The sequence below is a fragment of the Convolutriloba macropyga genome, chromosome 8 (assembly GCF_964194025.1).
Source record: "Convolutriloba macropyga chromosome 8, txConMacr16.3, whole genome shotgun sequence".
Lineage (NCBI taxonomy): Eukaryota > Metazoa > Xenacoelomorpha > Acoela > Convolutidae > Convolutriloba > Convolutriloba macropyga.
The window spans coordinates 34,382,755-34,403,283 of NC_134475.1; the positions used below are offsets into that span (position 1 = coordinate 34,382,755).

Below are 20,529 nucleotides of genomic sequence, written 5' to 3' on the forward strand. Positions count from 1 at the left end.
TGCAGATGCAAATCAGTGTTCGACGGTTCGGTTAGTTTTGGTTGCGCAGGTTCAAAATTTGAGATTTGCTTCAAAAGTTAGCAACTTCATTCGTATCAAAATTATACCGTTATTAAAAATTAAAACATCATTTCCCATAGACGCAATGGTCTTGACAAGCAGGCAGAAGTTTGGCCTATTGGGTTAGGAGACTTTAAAAGATCTCTATTAGGCGAAGTTTTTGCTAATTTAAACGGCGAGGACTTGGGTAAACTAATTAGAACAGAACAGTTATTAAGAGGGATTCCCGGTGGCATACATGCATGGTTGAATACGTGGACTGCGAAAATAATGCAAAGAGATGACTTGAGATGGCTTTTGATTGCCTTCAATTGACACCAGGGACGCTCTTTTTCTGGAAAAGTCACAAACGGTGCACAATAACGCCGATAGTATTATGCGCAGAAGAACGTACAACACATTGTGGTCTTTTTTTCATGTCTTACATAGTTGCTCTAATGCCACAAATAGAAACATTGAATGAATGAATGAGAAACATTGAGAAAAAGACGCTGAGTTTTCTTTGAGCAAAATAAGGATTGCGCTGCCCCTGCGTGGAATTTCGCAAATTTAGAAGATTGGCTTGAAAAGATAACGGAAATAGGTCAACAGTATGGATATTATCCCTGAACACACTAAAAACTTGCAGTCAAGATCATGTCAGGGAAGCACAACGCTGCTTGGAACGTTTGAGTGGAGAAACACTGACAAAAAAGATCTGAATTTGATTTTTAATTTCAACAGAACAGCAGCAACAAATATGGGAAATATTAAATATTTCTGCCTGGCGGGCATCAAAAAGAGACTTATGTCTCGTCGAGTGGATAGCCCCGGGTGGTTTCATTGGCAACCAAACAGTCAAACCCGAAACATTTTATTGCTAGCAAAACAGAGAGCTGACAAACAAATTTGGCTCTTTTCTGTTATTGCCCCCCCCCCCCCACGTCCGTTTGCACCCCCCACTTATACATGTTATAGCATATTGCTTTCATTTCACAATTATATACAAACGGCATTTACAATTTATTTGTGCAGCAAAGTTTTGAAATTAAGACGTATACGGTAATCAAACTTTGCTTACAATGTAAGCAGACAAAGAATAATCGTGTTTTTAATATTTTTTCGCCTTTCTTTTGCAGGAATAGCTGTATAGTAATAGTTTTTTTGACAACCGGAAACAAAAATTCATCCATTCGTCTACCGGTACTGGCAATTTATTATGACTAAAATAAAGGATCTCTAAGGACCAAAAAGAACATATTTGGGGGGTGCAAATAGACTGGCTATATAAGGCTGGGGGGGGGGGGGGGGCAATAACAGAAAAGAGCCACAAATTTTGATTTTCTGGGCATTAGATCATTTTTCCTTAAAACATTTTCATCGCCGTCTTCATCAATTAATTTCAAGCTGAGTAGAAAATTCTAATGAAAGTAAAAACTGGTTGCAAACCTTTTACTGAACCTCTAGAAAATAGATCAAAAACAGTTGTCTGTTATAATTCACAGAAACGCAAAACAACATCCAAAGAGTGAGTGATTTAGTTAGCTTGTCAGCTAAAACGGACCTGTGGCTTATCACAAGCCAAAACATTTGTCTAAAAACTCTTACTGTTTGCTGACGGGTTCCATTTTCAATCAAACCAATTTCAACATTGATGCCAACAATTTGCAAATTTGCAAAGCACGAGATGACTGTATCACCCGAACAATGTTAGCTAGACAACCAACCTCTTATCCGAGCAACCCATTCAAAACCAAACGAAAAAGACTCAACAGAAATTTTGAACCGGCATTTAGTGTTGGTTCACTACCACCGTTTCCAAAATCAACAGTATCTGCCTACCAAAGAAGGAAATTGATGACGCAATAAAGATAAAATATAATCTAGCAATGAAAAATCTCATTTAAAAATAAGACCAACTTTGTGGAAAAATCACCGTTCAGCATGCTCTTATTTGCAAGAAAAGTGGCTTGGTTACTCAAAAGCAAATTGAAATAAGAGACGTATTAGAGACTCAGCTAGCCTTGTTGGCCTTATACTAAGGAAGCGGCCGTAATTAGAGAATACCCAGAAAGAAAGGCAGCTTGGAGAGCTGGTCTGAGAACAGGAGTATGGAATCGACAAGACACTGAATCGTTCAATAGATTTATCACCTTCATTGAGGCGAATCTTTTCTTGGCATCAAAAACGCCCTAGAAACTCTCAAAAACGCCCGAGATCGGAACTGACAAAAAGGGGAGTAGTAATTAAATTATTTGGAGATTTGTTCGGAAAATTTATCTCTTTCTTACCGTAATTTTTTGCAATAAATGGCGGGATTTCTCAACAACTTTTCACAGAAGACAAGCTGACATTTTTTTTTGTCAAAATGGGAGAAACCATATACAACAAACTTGAACGGGAGTAAATTACACTAAAAATTGCCCTAGAGGAACTAGAAGCAATTGGCAGTAATTCAGTTTGAAATTGGCTGTTTTTTTACTGGAAGATTAAGATATCAATTGCATCCAAAAGCTCAACAGAGATGCTTTCATACTTGCAGTCCTAATCAAAGCAAAATCTTAATCAGCAGATTTTATTATTTGCCCTTATAATGAAAGTTTTCAAAAAAAGTTGAACATGCTGCGAAACCATTTTGCAATACTTTTTTTGAAATATTAGTATCAACCAAAAAAAGGGACATTCAATCATTCGTTGTTTATTTTCAACACAATCATTAAAGGGGAGCCTAAAAATGCTTAGGAATTGACAGAGGTGATGCAAAAAGTAAAAATAACTACTAATACCTGAAAGAAATACACCTCCAAAACGCCGTTTGTTGTATATGATCTTGAAACAAAACCTTATGATAAACAAAAAAATTGTTTTATTGAAATTTTTCAGAACTAGAAAGGATTACAACTTGCAGGACGTCCAGGACATGACCTACTCATATACAAATAATCAAAAATTAGCAAACAACAGAATAATTTTTACGATTTCCGTTTTTGTTTCTTTAAATTGCCTGATGATTGCCACTTTTATCTCTAATTCAGAAAATTTAGGAAACGTGAGGATATCTACTTACGACAAGTTTATAAATTGAACTACAGTAAAATACTGAAAATGTTTTTCTTTAGTGTCTTAATTTAATGTCTTTCATCGCCACTTCTAATAAAAGTGAGAACGCATACTGCTCACAAAAAGCTCAGTTTAACTTAGAGACGAAACAGAGACAAATAGTACAGTCCGTTGCCAGACAGAAAAAAGCACAAATAAGGAGCAAACAATCCCACTCGGAATAATGAGCAAAGTTCATTTCAAAATCTGAAAACGTAAGCAAGAAGGGTTTTGAACGGATCTGCCTTTACGCTTTTATTTTTAATGGAACATGATAAAATTAGATTGTATGTATTTTGATTTTAGTTGTCTTAACATGTTAATTCTTTCTTGCTCGTTTCGTTACTCCTCCGTTGGCATGATTTGTCCATGTCAACTAGTATAATTGACGGCTAGTCACAAAAATTTCACCTCTTTGCTGATGTTAATGACCTCTAACCATGGGCTTAGTTTCCGGTTGGTATTTTTTTATATGCCTAGTTGTTACTTCGTTTAGTGTTTTCCGGCGATGATTAAAATTTTCTATTTATCGCACCAGTTCTCTGGGTGTTTGACTTCAAATGTTTAGCAGCTTTCTTTGTTTGTCATGTGTGTAGTAGAGGGGGATGCCATCTGCATTTTGTGAAATTGACGTGTCTTTAAATTTGGGTTCTGAAAGTTTCAGATACTGCTTGGTTGTATTTTATATTCATTTTTCCGTTACCTAAGAATGTTCTGGTCCCTTTTACGACCCACCATCGTTTGTCAATGTGTATTTGTTTGTATAAATTTTTGGTGCCAGACAGAATCCAAAGCTGGTCCTACAACTAAGAAGACAGCAGCTGTGGCACTTTTCGACTTGATATTTGTTAGTGCTTTTTCTGTTAGTGTTAGAGGATTGTTGATTGTGCATCTCCCAGTTCTGTCTACATTTTGTGGATCCCCGAACAGATTTATCTGGTCGGAGTGATTACTGAGTGTTTGTTTGCGATGCTCTCGGATAGTTTTCCAAGGCATGATGTCAGGAATAACAATCTGTACCCTTTCAAAGTTTTGTTATCTTTTCCAGTCCTTATGATCATTGTTACTGTAGTAGTTTTTCATTAAACTAGTACGAGTCCTATCCGCATTGAGGCTTGGGTATTTTGAGATACCATTTCTGGGGTGTCTAATGCTAATTGTTTTTATCGTCTCAGAGCTTATTTCGTCATGTTGTGGTGCATTTTGTACGATTCCTTAATATGCTTTTCCGGGTTGCATGTTTTTTAGAGTTGCAGGTTGTGTGTTTTGTTTTTTCTTCGCCGCTCTTTGTTTTTTGTCTTGCCTGTTTTTAATTCATTTGATCTTCGGCGAACGCATTTGCAGCTCCTGATTATTAATAATACTTTTTCGTTTTTTAAAAAAAAAATTGTTAGGTATTATTTTTGCGACTTTCCAGAAATTGTTGTCTTTTCTGGTTGTTTTAGTTTGTCAATTAGTTTCATTTGTTGTCTTGTTGTTTTTTCCTTACTTATTTTCAGACATTTTAAAATCTTCAAAAGTTGATGGTCATTTTGCAGAAAATGGAGCGCGGCTCGAGAATAAATTTTTATACAAATGTATTTAAGGCACTTTTATGAACTTGTTAGTTTTTGTCTTTGATAAAAGATCGTTTGCGATAAGTGCCAAATTATGAAACCCTTTACAGTTGAGGCTATTTTTAACGGCTTTGATTTTCCATTTTAGTTTTATTTGTAGCTAATTAAAATCTGCTTGTAATGACTGTACGTCTTTTCTCACATCTCGTTTTCTCAGCGCGCCTATTTCTTAAACATAACAACTACAATCTCTAGCTGATATCAAAAATGTTCACTTTGAAAATGGTGTTTGCAGGGCGTTTTCAGCACATTAAAAAAGCCGACGTGTACTAAGTGGGGTTTTGTGGTTGTTCACAAATAGTGCAAAATGGGGGAGCATCCTCAAATGCATCTAAAGCATCCCTTCCCTACATCCTTGTAATTGAGTACATTTAATTAAATTAGGAAACGGTCTTTCAATTTTATCTACCCTTTCTCACCACAATCCTCCCACAGGAATACTACATTTAAGAGCAGACAGCCCATAATGCAGGAATATGCTGGAATTTTTTGTACTTTTTGTTGAAAAGAGTCCCCCGGTTTTCAAAGAGAATCCGCCTTTTTAGGCAAAATGTCTTCTCGCTTTATCACCGGGGATTTCGGTTCTTGAGCGAGTGGAATAAAAGTGGGCCCAATTTAAGCGGCAGGGTCGTTAAAGGATTGGAGGGTATTTAAAGAGGGGGTTTTTCAAAGCGGTAAACAATCGAAAACAAACAAACAAAGAAACACCATTGTTCAGATTCACTTTTGAGAAAACGAGTTCCTTTTTTAGATTTCAGGAAGAGATATTCAATTAAAGCAAAATATTGAAAAAATATGAAAAGCTGAATGATAAAGGAAAGCCTGAAATGTAAATAACAAGATACGTTTATACCAATTCACATTTGCGAGAATATTTATCGCTAAATGTTTGTATTAAAATATTTCATTTATTCGAAAGGTACAGGGGAATATGTTATGAATTTATAATTACACTGGTCAACATGATTAGCAGACCAGAGATTAAAACAGAGCACGCTCTTTTCTTCACTATTAGTTTAAGTGCTATTAGTGAATGAAGGTCATCTTAAGTTCACAAGTGGACCTCAGCTACAAAAGGATAACTAAGGACAACATTCAATTTGAACAATTTTTATTAAATTGAGGTGATGAACCGAGCCCTATTATCGTGAAAAGCGTGTGAATTGTCCAATTTAATTCTATGCACAAGAATTGAGTTCAAATCAAAGTGACTTATTTTAAGCAATGGAAAATTAAAAAAAAACAAGTTCAATAGACTGGACTTGAGTCTCAGAGCATTTCAGTACTGAAACATTGTATTCCAATTGTATATCGTCGGCCCATTACTGAATCAGTATATCCTAGGAGTATGTTGCTACATCATTCTGCGCAGTCTGTTCGCATAGATACATTTTTTTTTCTGAAAATATTCTGTACATCCTTCGTTTTGATTCTCATGATGTTCATAGTAATTCATGAAAAAAATTGAAAATTTCGAAAAAATTTTTGAAATTTTGGGCGATGCTCTTTTTGAGCATGACAATGATTTACAATCTTAAAACGTTGCAAGAAACGTATTAAGATTAGCAAAAAACCCGCAAAAACCAGTAAATACACGCCGAAACCAGAAAAAAACACGTCCGGAACCTACAAACTGACAAATTTGGACGGAAATTGCAGATTTTCATGCTTTCAAATGGCTTTTGAAGTTAAAACTTGCTTACATAAAAAATCATGTCTTCTAGATTTCCGATTTCATTTTGAACGATTTGACTTTTCTTACGTGACTATACTTGATATGATGACCTCTAAAGATTACAGTGTCCTAAAATTCAAGGATTAGAAAAAATTATAACCAACATTATTGGCCAAAACTATCAAAGTGACCACTCGATATCAGAAACTGTGCAAAAGAAGGTTGACATAGAAAAAAAATTGGCTGATGTATAGGAAAGACTGTAAGAAATTTGAAAGACTGTAAAAAATTTGATTCAACGCCTTGTACAAAACTTTCTGCATAAAGTTTTACAAAATTTTGCTATCAAGTGTTACCTCAAAAATTAATTTGACCGTGGAAACAAGCCTGATTATCAAAAAGTAAAGCAAAGCCTCATTGGACTTTTGTTTTTCCAAGCAGTTACGGTATTGTAAAAACTGCCTTTTCAGTTACAGAAATTGATTGTTCGAGAGAAATGAAAGTGGAGGAAAAAAAACAGAAATACGGAACTACAAGATGGTCTTGATTTTTCAAAAAAAATTCTATGAGTAAGTCGTTTTGAAATTACCAAGAACAAGATCTATAAATTTCTCATTTTTGAATAAATGTTTGAGCAAAATGGATTAGCGTAACTAACTGACAAAAATATAAAAAGCTTTTAGTTAATACAGCATAACACATTTTGTGACATTTTACTTTATACAAAAGAATACAAAAGTTTGATTCCGAAAGACTGGTAATTGTTTTTTTTTCACAGTTTAGAAGATTCGTGCAAGTATTCAGCAAACGCAATAAGAAAAAATTAAGACGATTCGACCATTAAAACATCAATAAAACAAACTGCAAAGATTACAGTTTGTATGATATTTTGAGGTCATAATTAAGATGGGAGCTTTCGTGTTGCTAGGGGACACTTACCCGTTCTGAGACGGCATGGTTAACTTGTAATAACCTACAATTTAGAAGCTAAACTCGTAAAAATTAGCCAGCAAACGCTTATTTTGCAAGATAGCAATGTCCGAGTATATAATCGATTTTTAGGGCTTTTTTCTCGACCCATGTTGTAAGATTAGAGGTGTGAGCGTGTGTGAAAAACCGTTAACACTAGGCTGATCTAGCTCAATTTTGCATAAAATTACGGATACAACATTTAATTACCGAAAAGAAAGAAAGGTGAACTGGTGATTAACTTCAGAAATTTTCCCCTCAATATTACACTACTCTATTACTCTTCCGTGTAAAGTCACACTTTTTTCTCCTGTCATGAAAACTCCTGTGATAATTTTTTGTGTGGAAATTTGATATCGTGTGATTCCAGACGAGAAAATTTTCCTCGTGTGATTAGAAATTGTCCGATTGTGTGTGTGATGGAGCGTATGAGGAAAATAAGCAGTTTTAAAGAACAGTTTTCAGCTTGACGCTTTTTAGTTTTTCTCTTGAAAAATAGATAAGAAAGTGATGATATTTATGAACGTTTAACTGTTTTCTGGTTTAATTGTTGAAACCCAGGTAACATCACCCTAGATTAGACTTGACCGGTTTTCTGACTTTTGTGTTTTGTGTACGAGAAATTGATGATTTTCCTTGAAAACTTAGTTATGTTTAACCAGGCACAAAGCAGTTAAATAAGAGAATAAAAAAAAACGCCAAAAGAAAAAAACCCGCAACTTATTTTTCGCCACCTATCACGATTTAAGTTGTAGATTACTTCAAATCTTGTGACACTTTTTTTTGGATGTAGGCATATTTTTTTTAAAAATGTGTTCTCGGAGTAGATTCAGTTGGTTTGGCAATAAAATTTTTCCGAGGAAGATAAAAAAAACTTATCAAGTTGTTATTGTTTTATACTGTTTGTACTTATTTTTTTGTTTAACTGTAGACTAAGAAGACAATAAGTGATATTGAAATTACCAATAGCACTGTTCACATGAACAATTTGGACTTTTAATTTAGGTAATTTGGACTTTCTATTGGGTAATTACTAATAGAATTAGGGTAATACATGTTTAGGCAAATTACATGCTCAAAAGGGTAATTATCCAAAACTTAACTCAAAATTTATTGAAATTTACTTTTTCAGACACTGGCCACGTATTGAATTGGTTGTTCAAAGAAAATATGTCTACAATTGTCGATTTACTGTTGCTCATTATTGCTCATTCAAATCGTGCAAGAATTTCGAGTAAAAAAAACAGACCAGTCAGATCTTTTTCTACGGAAAACTCTCAAGCGCAACCCAGAAATTTCGGCAAGATAAACGCATACAAGATGAAGGGGTATCTTTTAAGTTTCTCATCAGTCGATTGCTTAACATGTTAGAACTGGTAAGTTGAACGGTTAACTTACAAATTTCTGGTTAATCGTGATTTCGTTCTCAATCCGGGTTGTTTTTGTTAGTCTTATACTAGAAACCTTGGAACAGTGAGTCACAAATAGGGAAGATGGCTATTGTGAGAGGTGAAACTAACCATGATCGGGTATTTTGATGGCAGTGATTTCGACACTCTGTTGTCTGAGAGAGACAGTGTATGAACCAGTGTTAGTGCATGTCCCCTCCATTATTGGTAGGAATAGAGCAACCTTGGAATACTCGCTACTCGTTGAATAGGGTGCCACCACCTTGACCATTGCCTTGTCCGGTAACCCAGTGCCTGTGAACGAAAACAACCAAAGTTAACCTTCGAGATCTCGACATTTCTTCAGAATATATAATTCAAGTGAACGATGCAAAGCTGTCTGATCGAAGTTTGTCTACTGAGAGCTCAATTCGGTCTGAAGCCTCAACCTGGGCAACTAACTACTCTATGAACAAGATCAATAGTCACTATTGCTGCCAAAGCCCTGTTCAAGTTGCAAAGTTGAGGGCGGCAGTTAACACAATATGGTCAAATACAAACGCTTCAGCTGTAAATCGCTGGTAAGTTTATTAGAAACAGCAAATATTAATCGCAACAGGATTTCATCGAAATCAGTTTCACGAAAAAACCCAAAACTGAAAACAGTTTTTGAAAAAGAACCCATTTAAATTATACTCCTTTTTGTGACGACTTCTTTTCCTACTTGAGCCATCCTCAAAAGTTTCCTTTTAATCGGTAACCTCGAGCTTTGTATATTTTGATTCCTAAATTTGATTGCATGCGGAAAAATGAGAATAAACATTATGAAGGAGTGGTTATGACAGAAGGATGTACAAAAGCATCTACTTAACTTCTACCTATTTCAAAAATTAAAAAGCATTTCTGGATGCTTTTCAAAAAAGGCAGATTTTTCATGCTTTGAAGAGCATTTAGATATAACGAAACGCTTCATTTAGATATCGCGAATCACAAAAATATGGATAAAATAGCACAAAAATTCAGATTACAACTTATGATAGAATCATCAGGAAAAGAACAGGTAAAACTATACATGAATTACATCGCTTCACTAACTGTCTGCCAGAACAATAACTGGCGAGTTTTAGCAAATATATAGAAATAGTTGGTAGACAAACTTTTTAATCCGACCCACCTTGGTCGGAGAGGAAATATATGCTCAACTGTTTTTTTTGCTCAGTCAATTTTAGCCGATCGACTGACTTATTAACATTTGACTGATTTCAAATGTTTCTGTTCACATTTTTCATTTTCTAGTCTTTACTCTAGTCTCCCTTTTTGCTTTTTCCCAAAATGTATGTTAAAATTCTAAAAAAAGTGTAATTGGTTTTAACTTTGAAGACAGAAAACTGCTGTTAAACTGTTGGTTCTAATTTTTTGGCTAACTTTTTAAAAATTTTTTAAAAAGTTGCATGAGTTTTGCTTTTACGCAACACCTTAAATTAACTGCCAGTTTTAAATCACTAAAAATGGATTTTTAACTTGATACGAATTTTCATTATAATGACGACATACACAAAAGTAAAGTTATAAAATAGAAACCAAATAATTTACCAGTACTGAGTGCAGTTAACAGCAACAATAAAATTATCCCCAATAAAGATGAAAACAATTTGAATATAAATGACTCATACCTTGAGATTTAGGTTGAGCTTGCAGTAAAGGATGATGCTGACAATGTTTATGGCGAGAAAGCTTCTATGAGATTTTGACATTACGCTGTAGTTTCACTGTTTAGTTTGTTGTAAATTGAGACAAGAAGTGAAAAAATAATTGAATATATCGATCAAGGTTACCCAAATCTATTGTTGTACAAGCTAATTACGGTAACAATGATTAAAAAGAACCTTGTTTTCTGAGAGACCACAATGAAAGAGATAGACAATTCAGAGGTACTCATATGCTAAAGTAGTCATATGTAATTTTTGACTAAAATCAGTAATCTATTGGGGTTTGTTAACGACTTAGAAAAGATTATACGTTGAATAGGATTTAAGATTATACTAAAGAGAAATGAAAATGATGGAACATTACTTAGAATCAATGCTGCTGCTAATGCAGTAGCTAGTGATGGTAATAGAAAAGTACTGTATGCAATAAGATATCTTGGTATGTACTTTCAATTGATCTTAGTTGTGACAATAATATAATAGTACGGAGATTTTTAGAGCAAAAAGGTAACATTGACCGCAGCTAATATGCGTGTGAAAGATTCATAAGAGTGTACCCAATGTAATTAACTTCCTCTTTGTTCGTGAAATGGAAGGCGGAATAGAAAGACCTCAAAATTTGATTATGGGTTTTGCGCATAAATATTTCAAAAAGGAGTTTTTGATGCAAGTACGTTGGCTACTGTGGATATGAATGAATTTTATTGTAAGACTTAACGTAAGTGTTATCCTGAAGACAGAATGATACTTCAAATGACAAACAAAAATCATTCAGCAGGTTGTAGATCTTTGTAAGGACTAGAACGGTTTACAAGTTAGTATTAAATCATATAAATCATAAATCATTTAAAAGTAGTACAGAATTTGTATCTTCGGTACTCGACATCAAAATGATCAAATTTGAAGATAACTTATTCATTTAAACATTGTGTTCAATGTAGCTGCTGCTGATCTCTTTTAGCTTGCATTAGTTTGAATTAGAGAGGTTAAGAGTGTTAGTAGCGATGGCAGAACAGTCTCATAGAGCCATGACCGTTGGTGCGTACTTAGATATGTGTTTTTGTTGTCTCAAGCAAAAAGTAAAACTGACCACAGTGTTTCCATCAATCTTTGTAGCAGCTTGGCGAAACCACAAGCGAAGTCTGTTCGCTCATCTTAGATGAGTGGTTTCGTTACAAAATTATTTCGCAGTTTCCATATGCCCATCAGCGAAGCAGCTCCACATATGAAATTACCATATGTTTCATCAGCGTATTTTTTTCTCATTTGGTTTCTTAGTTAATCATTAAGTCAGGGGCGTTCACTGATTATGACATATCGGAAGGAACCCTAAACCTTCGTCTACTGTTACTAGTTTCTTAACTCGACTCATTGCGTTAACCACTACACCAAATGAGACAATGAGCTTTAGTTTTTGGTTGAGGGTGTGCGAAGCTTCTGATGAATGAATTTGCAAGCGGACTTTGTCCGTGGTAAGCGAGCAAAGCTCGAGGCAAGCCAAACAAACATCTTCACCGTGACAACGAGTTTTAGTTTAGGTTGCTTTAAGAAAACGTATTATAACATGTTTGTTGTTTTTTTACGTGTATTAGATATAATTGAATAGACACACTACTGTCCGTGATAGTCAGTTTTATAGTGTTTTTATGATTAGTAGAAAATGACCATATTGAGTGTTTTTTTATTGTATTTTTATAATTAGTAGAAAATGACCAAATTTGAATGATTTTTATAGTAGTTGTAAAAGTAGCCAATTAAGTCAGTTTTATAGTGTTATTATATTTAGTACAAAATGAACATTGTGATAGGTTTTTATAGTAGTGTATAAAACACGGTATTCAGTTGCCTTTTCTTCCATCGTTGGCAGTGGTAGCTGGATACCTTGTTTTATACACTACTAAGGGGACCATTAATAGTTTTCAAAGAATATAACGTCTCTTTATTTTTTCCTGGCATGGATCTCTCAGTTTTTGTCTCATCTGAACGGGAGTCATAGACTTAACTTTCAATAAAGTTGTCTAAAAATCAAGTTGGCTCGCCCTCATGAGAGGGTAGATTATTAAAACACAATCAATAGCAACCGAGAATGTAAGGACTTAAAGAGAAGTTTGCTATTACGTGAAGGACTAAGAATGTGAAGGACTTATAGAGATGAGCTCTGAAAAACCTAATTGGTGATTTTGGGTTCGTTTTACTCTTGTAGACTGAAATTGTACGTGAACTGTTCACACTTGCTAAGAATGAGAAAAAGTAAGACAATTCCTAAATCAAATATGTGGAAGAAATATGACTAAATTTGTATCTGCTCTTATTTAAAAAAACGTGTTCCATTTTCTTCAACGAGCGCAGTGCATTTTGTTCAATTGGTAACTATTTCATGTTCTCACTGCGATATAACCTTCCTCTGTTTGAATAAGTTTAAATGTGTGAGTCGAGTTCAATTATTGAGAAGGAAAGAGTCTTTGAAACTGTCATTCTATTTGAAGCCTGGCGTTTCTTTCCCCGTTTGCCGTTTGTTCATAGCTAAACTGATATACACATCATAAAGTAGTCAATCTAGCTAGGAAGTCCTTGAAAAATACAAGAGAACGACAATAACGCAAATCCTGTACGATATCCAGGCAATAATAAAAATGCTGCTTTTAATCTGCTCAAATCATTTCCTTGTTATAAAGCAAAAGCTAATTGTGTGTGAATTATTCATTCAGATATCTACCCGTCGCCACTCATGTGAACAAATGTGAAGACATTCATCTGTTTTGTTTTGGTTTCTTCCTTTATAGACACACATGTGTGTAGCTCAGAGCTGAGAGAAAAGAAAATATCATCATCTATGGTGGTTGTGTATGTGTCGTATATGTAGTGTATGTGAGTGTGTGTGTGTGTGTGTGTGTGTGTGTGTGTGTGTGGAGGGGGGGGGGTTTAGGGATTAATGTTATTTTAATAAGCAATGAGGGGGGAGGGGGTAGGTTAATAAGCATCATGTGCATTATGGTGTTGTAAATCTGCAGGTGGTTACGTAGTGTGAAAACCCATAAAACCTTGTCTGTCACTAAATTATAATTTATTACTATACTATCTTGTTACCTAGTCATAACTAGACGTGTTCCTTAACCGTACTGCTACCTTACTGTTGCGTAATTGAGTGGGTGCTGCAGCTGAGGCTGGGGGGGGGGGGGGTGGGTGGGTGTTGTGGGAAGGGAGGGACGGAGGGAGTGGGGGGAGGGAGTGAATAGGGTCTAAATAAGAGCAAATTTAATCATAATATAATCACATATGATGTTTGTATGCATTTGATGTTTGTACGTATTGATGAGTGCTGTTTTGCATACGTCTTGTTAAATTGGAAAAATATCCCCGTGAGGATGTAATTAGAGTTATTAAAAGACAAGGTCAATATGGACTGAAAATATCAAAAGTGTTGCAAACATTTCATCAAGTGATTGCAAGCCTTCCTACTATTATTATTTTTTAGAAGGATTAAAATGAAAACAAAATTTACAAAATAGGAAATTGTTAATGATAATTTCTTGCATGACATTATAAACAAAAAATTGGCGAAAAACTGTCTATACGTCGGATTGAAAGTAGCATGTTATTTTCGTATAATAAACAAAGAAATAATGCTTTTGCAAGTTACAGTATTTTTCAAAATTAATATCGAAATTGAGGAAAGGTAAAAACAGTTGTGCATTTTTCCTCAATCGCATCCCTGCAAAGATAAACTGGACGATTAAGAGTGCATGCTAAAAGCACACCGCCGCTTTTAATATCAGCCAATTTCACTTCAAACACAATTCAAAATTACTGCCGAGTATTTAGCCTTGATTATGTTTCTAACATAACTGCAGTATTACGTGGGCAAAACTAATCAATCTTCCCCGATCAATTTTGCTCCAACCCACATCTTGGTGGGCGGAATTTATTCTCAAATGGGCTAATTTTTGTTTTCCTCAAATTTTGACCACGCTATCATCACGTGGAATTAAGCTACTCCCGTTAAGCCCAATAGGTAACATCCATAACTTCGGATGGAAATTCTTTCCAAACAGTCGCAAATTGGCTTGGAAAATGACCAGCGTACTGCAGTTCGTTCGGGCAAAATGTTGCAAATAATTTGATTGAACTTTCTATTCTAACTGGGCAATTTTGTTTGCAATTTAATGGGGACATGGCTCTCTTTGCGCCAATTTTCACCGACCCATGGCTCTAGGGTTGCTCTTCCGATCACGCGTTCACTTTACCGCAGATAACTAGGGGCGCATTTCAAGGGTCGTTCCTTAGGTGTTTTTGCTCTCAGTTTATGTTAACGATCTGCCACAAAGTCTAATCAAGAAAACTTTTCTGTAGGCTGACGAAACAAAAATTCTAGAAACACTATAGGAGGAAGCCGAGCTTCAAGTTAATATCAGCATAGCTATTGATAAACTTGTTTTTTATCTGTTGGGATAAATTTAGTGCTGTCAACTTCCCTTTTTTAAATTATAACAATCCTACCTAGCAAAACTTGTTTTTAAATGTTTTGGCTATTAAACAGGGAAAACAAATAATGGATGTTGGGTTTAGGTCTGAAATCAAATTTATCTTATAGTCATGAAATTGTTCTTACAAGTATATCGCAATCTGAATCTCTAAATCAATTACAGAAAAGTGCCGCACAGAATGCAAGTGTATCAAAAAAGCGTAACTTCGGCAAAATTTGTATTTTGCAGTCCTTCTTAAAATTGGCACTGACACCAACTTTACCAATAGCGTTTGGAAGTGTTGCAAAAACTTGCCTTATATAGAAAAATGGGTCATTGCACATTTAGTTTTTTCATTCCCCAGTGAGCCTGGAATTTTTATCGTGTAAGATCTGATAAGATAATGATCAAAAATCTTTATCGTGTAAGATCTTATCTGGTCTTACACGATAAAAAATTCTGCCCTACGTGAACTTTAATCTTGTAAGATCTGATAAGATACTTATCAGATCTTATAAGATAATAATTCAATTTTGCAGAATTGTTATCTTATAAGATTTGATAAGTATCCTATCAGATCTTACATGATAAAAGTTCACGAAGAACAAAATTTTTATTGTCTAAGATCTGATAAGACATGTTTTAATGCTGTCAATATAACCGTATAACGTAGTCAAGTTCCTTTGAAAGTTAAAAATTAATCAGTCAACTAACCAATTCTGAAATAAAAAATGTTTTTTGATTTTTATTGGCTACATTTTTATTCTGAGTGTTAACTAGGCACTATGACTTAACATAGCAGTCCAATATAATATTGTTCCTTGAAGAAAATTTTTCAGCCTAGTTTGATAATCACCGCCTCTGAAAAAGCCCTAAACACTCGAATAACTTTTTCACAATATCTTATAAGTATAAACAGACAATATAAGATAATTTTCCCTTTGTTGCTCTGACAATTAAGCGTTGCATGCCTCAACTTTTTGGCTGCTGCTTGAAAGCAATTCTGAATTGTCGTTAATATGAGGAATATAAGATTCTTATCAGAACCCACACGATAATAATTCAGCTGAACTGATATACACATCATAAAGTAGTCAATCTAGCTAGGAAGTCCTTGAAAAATACAAGAGAACGACAATAACGCAAATCCTGTACGATATCCAGGCAATAATAAAAATGCTGCTTTTAATCTGCTCAAATCATTTCCTTGTTATAAAGCAAAAGCTAATTGTGTGTGAATTATTCATTCAGATATCTACCCGTCGCCACTCATGTGAACAAATGTGAAGACATTCATCTGTTTTGTTTTGGTTTCTTCCTTTATAGACACACATGTGTGTAGCTCAGAGCTGAGAGAAAAGAAAATATCATCATCTATGGTGGTTGTGTATGTGTCGTATATGTAGTGTATGTGAGTGTGTGTGTGTGTGTGTGTGTGTGTGTGTGGAGGGGGGGGTTTAGGGATTAATGTTATTTTAATAAGCAATGAGGGGGGAGGGGGTAGGTTAATAAGCATCATGTGCATTATGGTGTTGTAAATCTGCAGGTGGTTACGTAGTGTGAAAACCCATAAAACCTTGTCTGTCACTAAATTATAATTTATTACTATACTATCTTGTTACCTAGTCATAACTAGACGTGTTCCTTAACCGTACTGCTACCTTACTGTTGCGTAATTGAGTGGGTGCTGCAGCTGAGGCTGGGGGGGTGGGTGGGTGTTGTGGGAAGGGAGGGACGGAGGGAGTGGGGGGAGGGAGTGAATAGGGTCTAAATAAGAGCAAATTTAATCATAATATAATCACATATGATGTTTGTATGCATTTGATGTTTGTACGTATTGATGAGTGCTGTTTTGCATACGTCTTGTTAAATTGGAAAAATATCCCCGTGAGGATGTAATTAGAGTTATTAAAAGACAAGGTCAATATGGACTGAAAATATCAAAAGTGTTGCAAACATTTCATCAAGTGATTGCAAGCCTTCCTACTATTATTATTTTTTAGAAGGATTAAAATGAAAACAAAATTTACAAAATAGGAAATTGTTAATGATAATTTCTTGCATGACATTATAAACAAAAAATTGGCGAAAAACTGTCTATACGTCGGATTGAAAGTAGCATGTTATTTTCGTATAATAAACAAAGAAATAATGCTTTTGCAAGTTACAGTATTTTTCAAAATTAATATCGAAATTGAGGAAAGGTAAAAACAGTTGTGCATTTTTCCTCAATCGCATCCCTGCAAAGATAAACTGGACGATTAAGAGTGCATGCTAAAAGCACACCGCCGCTTTTAATATCAGCCAATTTCACTTCAAACACAATTCAAAATTACTGCCGAGTATTTAGCCTTGATTATGTTTCTAACATAACTGCAGTATTACGTGGGCAAAACTAATCAATCTTCCCCGATCAATTTTGCTCCAACCCACATCTTGGTGGGCGGAATTTATTCTCAAATGGGCTAATTTTTGTTTTCCTCAAATTTTGACCACGCTATCATCACGTGGAATTAAGCTACTCCCGTTAAGCCCAATAGGTAACATCCATAACTTCGGATGGAAATTCTTTCCAAACAGTCGCAAATTGGCTTGGAAAATGACCAGCGTACTGCAGTTCGTTCGGGCAAAATGTTGCAAATAATTTGATTGAACTTTCTATTCTAACTGGGCAATTTTGTTTGCAATTTAATGGGGACATGGCTCTCTTTGCGCCAATTTTCACCGACCCATGGCTCTAGGGTTGCTCTTCCGATCACGCGTTCACTTTACCGCAGATAACTAGGGGCGCATTTCAAGGGTCGTTCCTTAGGTGTTTTTGCTCTCAGTTTATGTTAACGATCTGCCACAAAGTCTAATCAAGAAAACTTTTCTGTAGGCTGACGAAACAAAAATTCTAGAAACACTATAGGAGGAAGCCGAGCTTCAAGTTAATATCAGCATAGCTATTGATAAACTTGTTTTTTATCTGTTGGGATAAATTTAGTGCTGTCAACTTCCCTTTTTTAAATTATAACAATCCTACCTAGCAAAACTTGTTTTTAAATGTTTTGGCTATTAAACAGGGAAAACAAATAATGGATGTTGGGTTTAGGTCTGAAATCAAATTTATCTTATAGTCATGAAATTGTTCTTACAAGTATATCGCAATCTGAATCTCTAAATCAATTACAGAAAAGTGCCGCACAGAATGCAAGTGTATCAAAAAAGCGTAACTTCGGCAAAATTTGTATTTTGCAGTCCTTCTTAAAATTGGCACTGACACCAACTTTACCAATAGCGTTTGGAAGTGTTGCAAAAACTTGCCTTATATAGAAAAATGGGTCATTGCACATTTAGTTTTTTCATTCCCCAGTGAGCCTGGAATTTTTATCGTTTAAGATCTGATAAGATAATGATCAAAAATCTTTATCGTGTAAGATCTTATCTGGTCTTACACGATAAAAAATTCTGCCCTACGTGAACTTTAATCTTGTAAGATCTGATAAGATACTTATCAGATCTTATAAGATAATAATTCAATTTTGCAGAATTGTTATCTTATAAGATTTGATAAGTATCCTATCAGATCTTACATGATAAAAGTTCACGAAGAACAAAATTTTTATTGTCTAAGATCTGATAAGACATGTTTTAATGCTGTCAATATAACCGTATAACGTAGTCAAGTTCCTTTGAAAGTTAAAAATTAATCAGTCAACTAACCAATTCTGAAATAAAAAATGTTTTTTGATTTTTATTGGCTACATTTTTATTCTGAGTGTTAACTAGGCACTATGACTTAACATAGCAGTCCAATATAATATTGTTCCTTGAAGAAAATTTTTCAGCCTAGTTTGATAATCACCGCCTCTGAAAAAGCCCTAAACAATCGAATAACTTTTTCACAATATCTTATAAGTATAAACAGACAATATAAGATAATTTTCCCTTTGTTGCTCTGACAATTAAGCGTTGCATGCCTCAACTTTTTGGCTGCTGCTTGAAAGCAATTCTGAATTGTCGTTAATATGAGGAATATAAGATTCTTATCAGAACCCACACGATAATAATTCAGCTGACAAAAAGGAATTTTTATCGTGTAAGGTCATATAAGAAGAAAATTTTATCGTGTATGATCTCATAAGATGCTTGCTTAGAATTTTAATCGTCTAAGATCTGACAAATTGTCTGATAAGATCTTGTAATAAGATGAATCTTCTTGTAAGTTCTTATAAGGCAATTTTGTAAGAAATTTGTCAGATCTTACACGATAAAAAAATCCAGAATCACATGGGTTATCTAGCAGCCGGTTGGTACAGTTTTCACAATAGTTTCGGGCGACATCTCAGTCTAATATCTGACACTTTTTCATCCACTTATCTTAAAACAAACTGTGTTTTGGTAATTGTGGCTTCAAAATTGCCCATAAACTTAAAAATGTTAATTGAATTTAGATCGAGACTATTGGCTGAACATTGCTTCACCTTTAACTAGTTTTCTCTTAAGAAATTGATGACGATATTTGATTTATGCACAGGAGCATATTATTGGAAATAAATTCTTGAAAAGGCTACTTTACATCATAAGTTTGAGCATTTTCCACAAAACTAGAATCCTCAGTTTTCTTGAACATCCAACACAGATTCAATCCATCTGTTTCCACTGTACAAGAAAACATAAATGATCACTTGTACGAACTCGAATTAAAAGGGTTTTTTGCCGAGAAACTTCGTTCCAGTTCTTGGAAGAACTCGCAAAATTACATCACTGGAGACGCCTTGAGCCTATGCACTCTTTAGTATCGTTTGCTTACATGCTGTGTATTAGACATGGATCTTAAGCTGAGTTGCCTTTGTTTTTGACAAATGAAATCAGACAATTCGAATCGCAGCAATGTAGCAAACAGCTAAGTTCAAACCAGCTGAATTATTTTTCCATGCAAGCCAAGAAAACAAGAACGGAAGCTTGTTCAAAACTTCAGGTTTTCACGCCTTTCTTCACGCCCTTGCGCAAATCAATCACTTTGAGCAAAAGTATCGTTTACGGTAGACCAATTGTGCTGTAACTAGCATTTTGGTACCATACTGTGAAAATAATCAAATTTCAAAGACAATTCATAAATTGGGGAAAAACTACTGTTTCGCATACAATACTGAAAAAATTTTTCGTAGCATTATTTTTGTACCATTGGTTTAATGTTAGGGTTCTCCATATTCTATCGCGTGACCTGAATCGACAGCCTTTAGTAGCACTCAAACAATATTCTTTTAAAGAATCCTTAGGAAATTTTGAGAGAATGAAAAAAAATTTAGGCAAGGACAAAAACGATTCTAATATCGCGGGCATTTGTCTGGTTGAAGTGTCTATGAGAACCTTCAAAGCAAAATTCGTATTTTCCTATCCCAAACAAATTACTATACAGATTTTAGGAGCCAACTTTCTAACAAATCGGATTGTACAATTTGCTATTACTTTTCTTGAAACGTTGAAAAAGGCTTATAAAAAGCTCCTACCCTATAACTCTTGAAATATATCGAAACATTCGAATCTAATTTTCCCAAATTATCTGATATTGAAAAATACAAATGC

The 20,529-nt window shown here is 34.7% G+C and overlaps 1 protein-coding gene across 3 annotated transcripts in view; it reads right to left on the reverse strand.

Annotated features, from left to right (window-relative positions):
- LOC142344702 (angiopoietin-1 receptor-like) overlaps positions 1-20,529 on the reverse strand; it is a 207,186-nt gene that overhangs the window by 171,346 nt on the left and 15,311 nt on the right. For all 3 annotated transcript variants that reach the window (XM_075396570.1, XM_075396569.1, XM_075396571.1), the window contains one exon: positions 8,919-9,101. In XM_075396570.1, the coding sequence (XP_075252685.1) occupies positions 8,919-9,101 (183 nt within the window). The remainder of the gene's footprint in view (positions 1-8,918; positions 9,102-20,529) is intronic.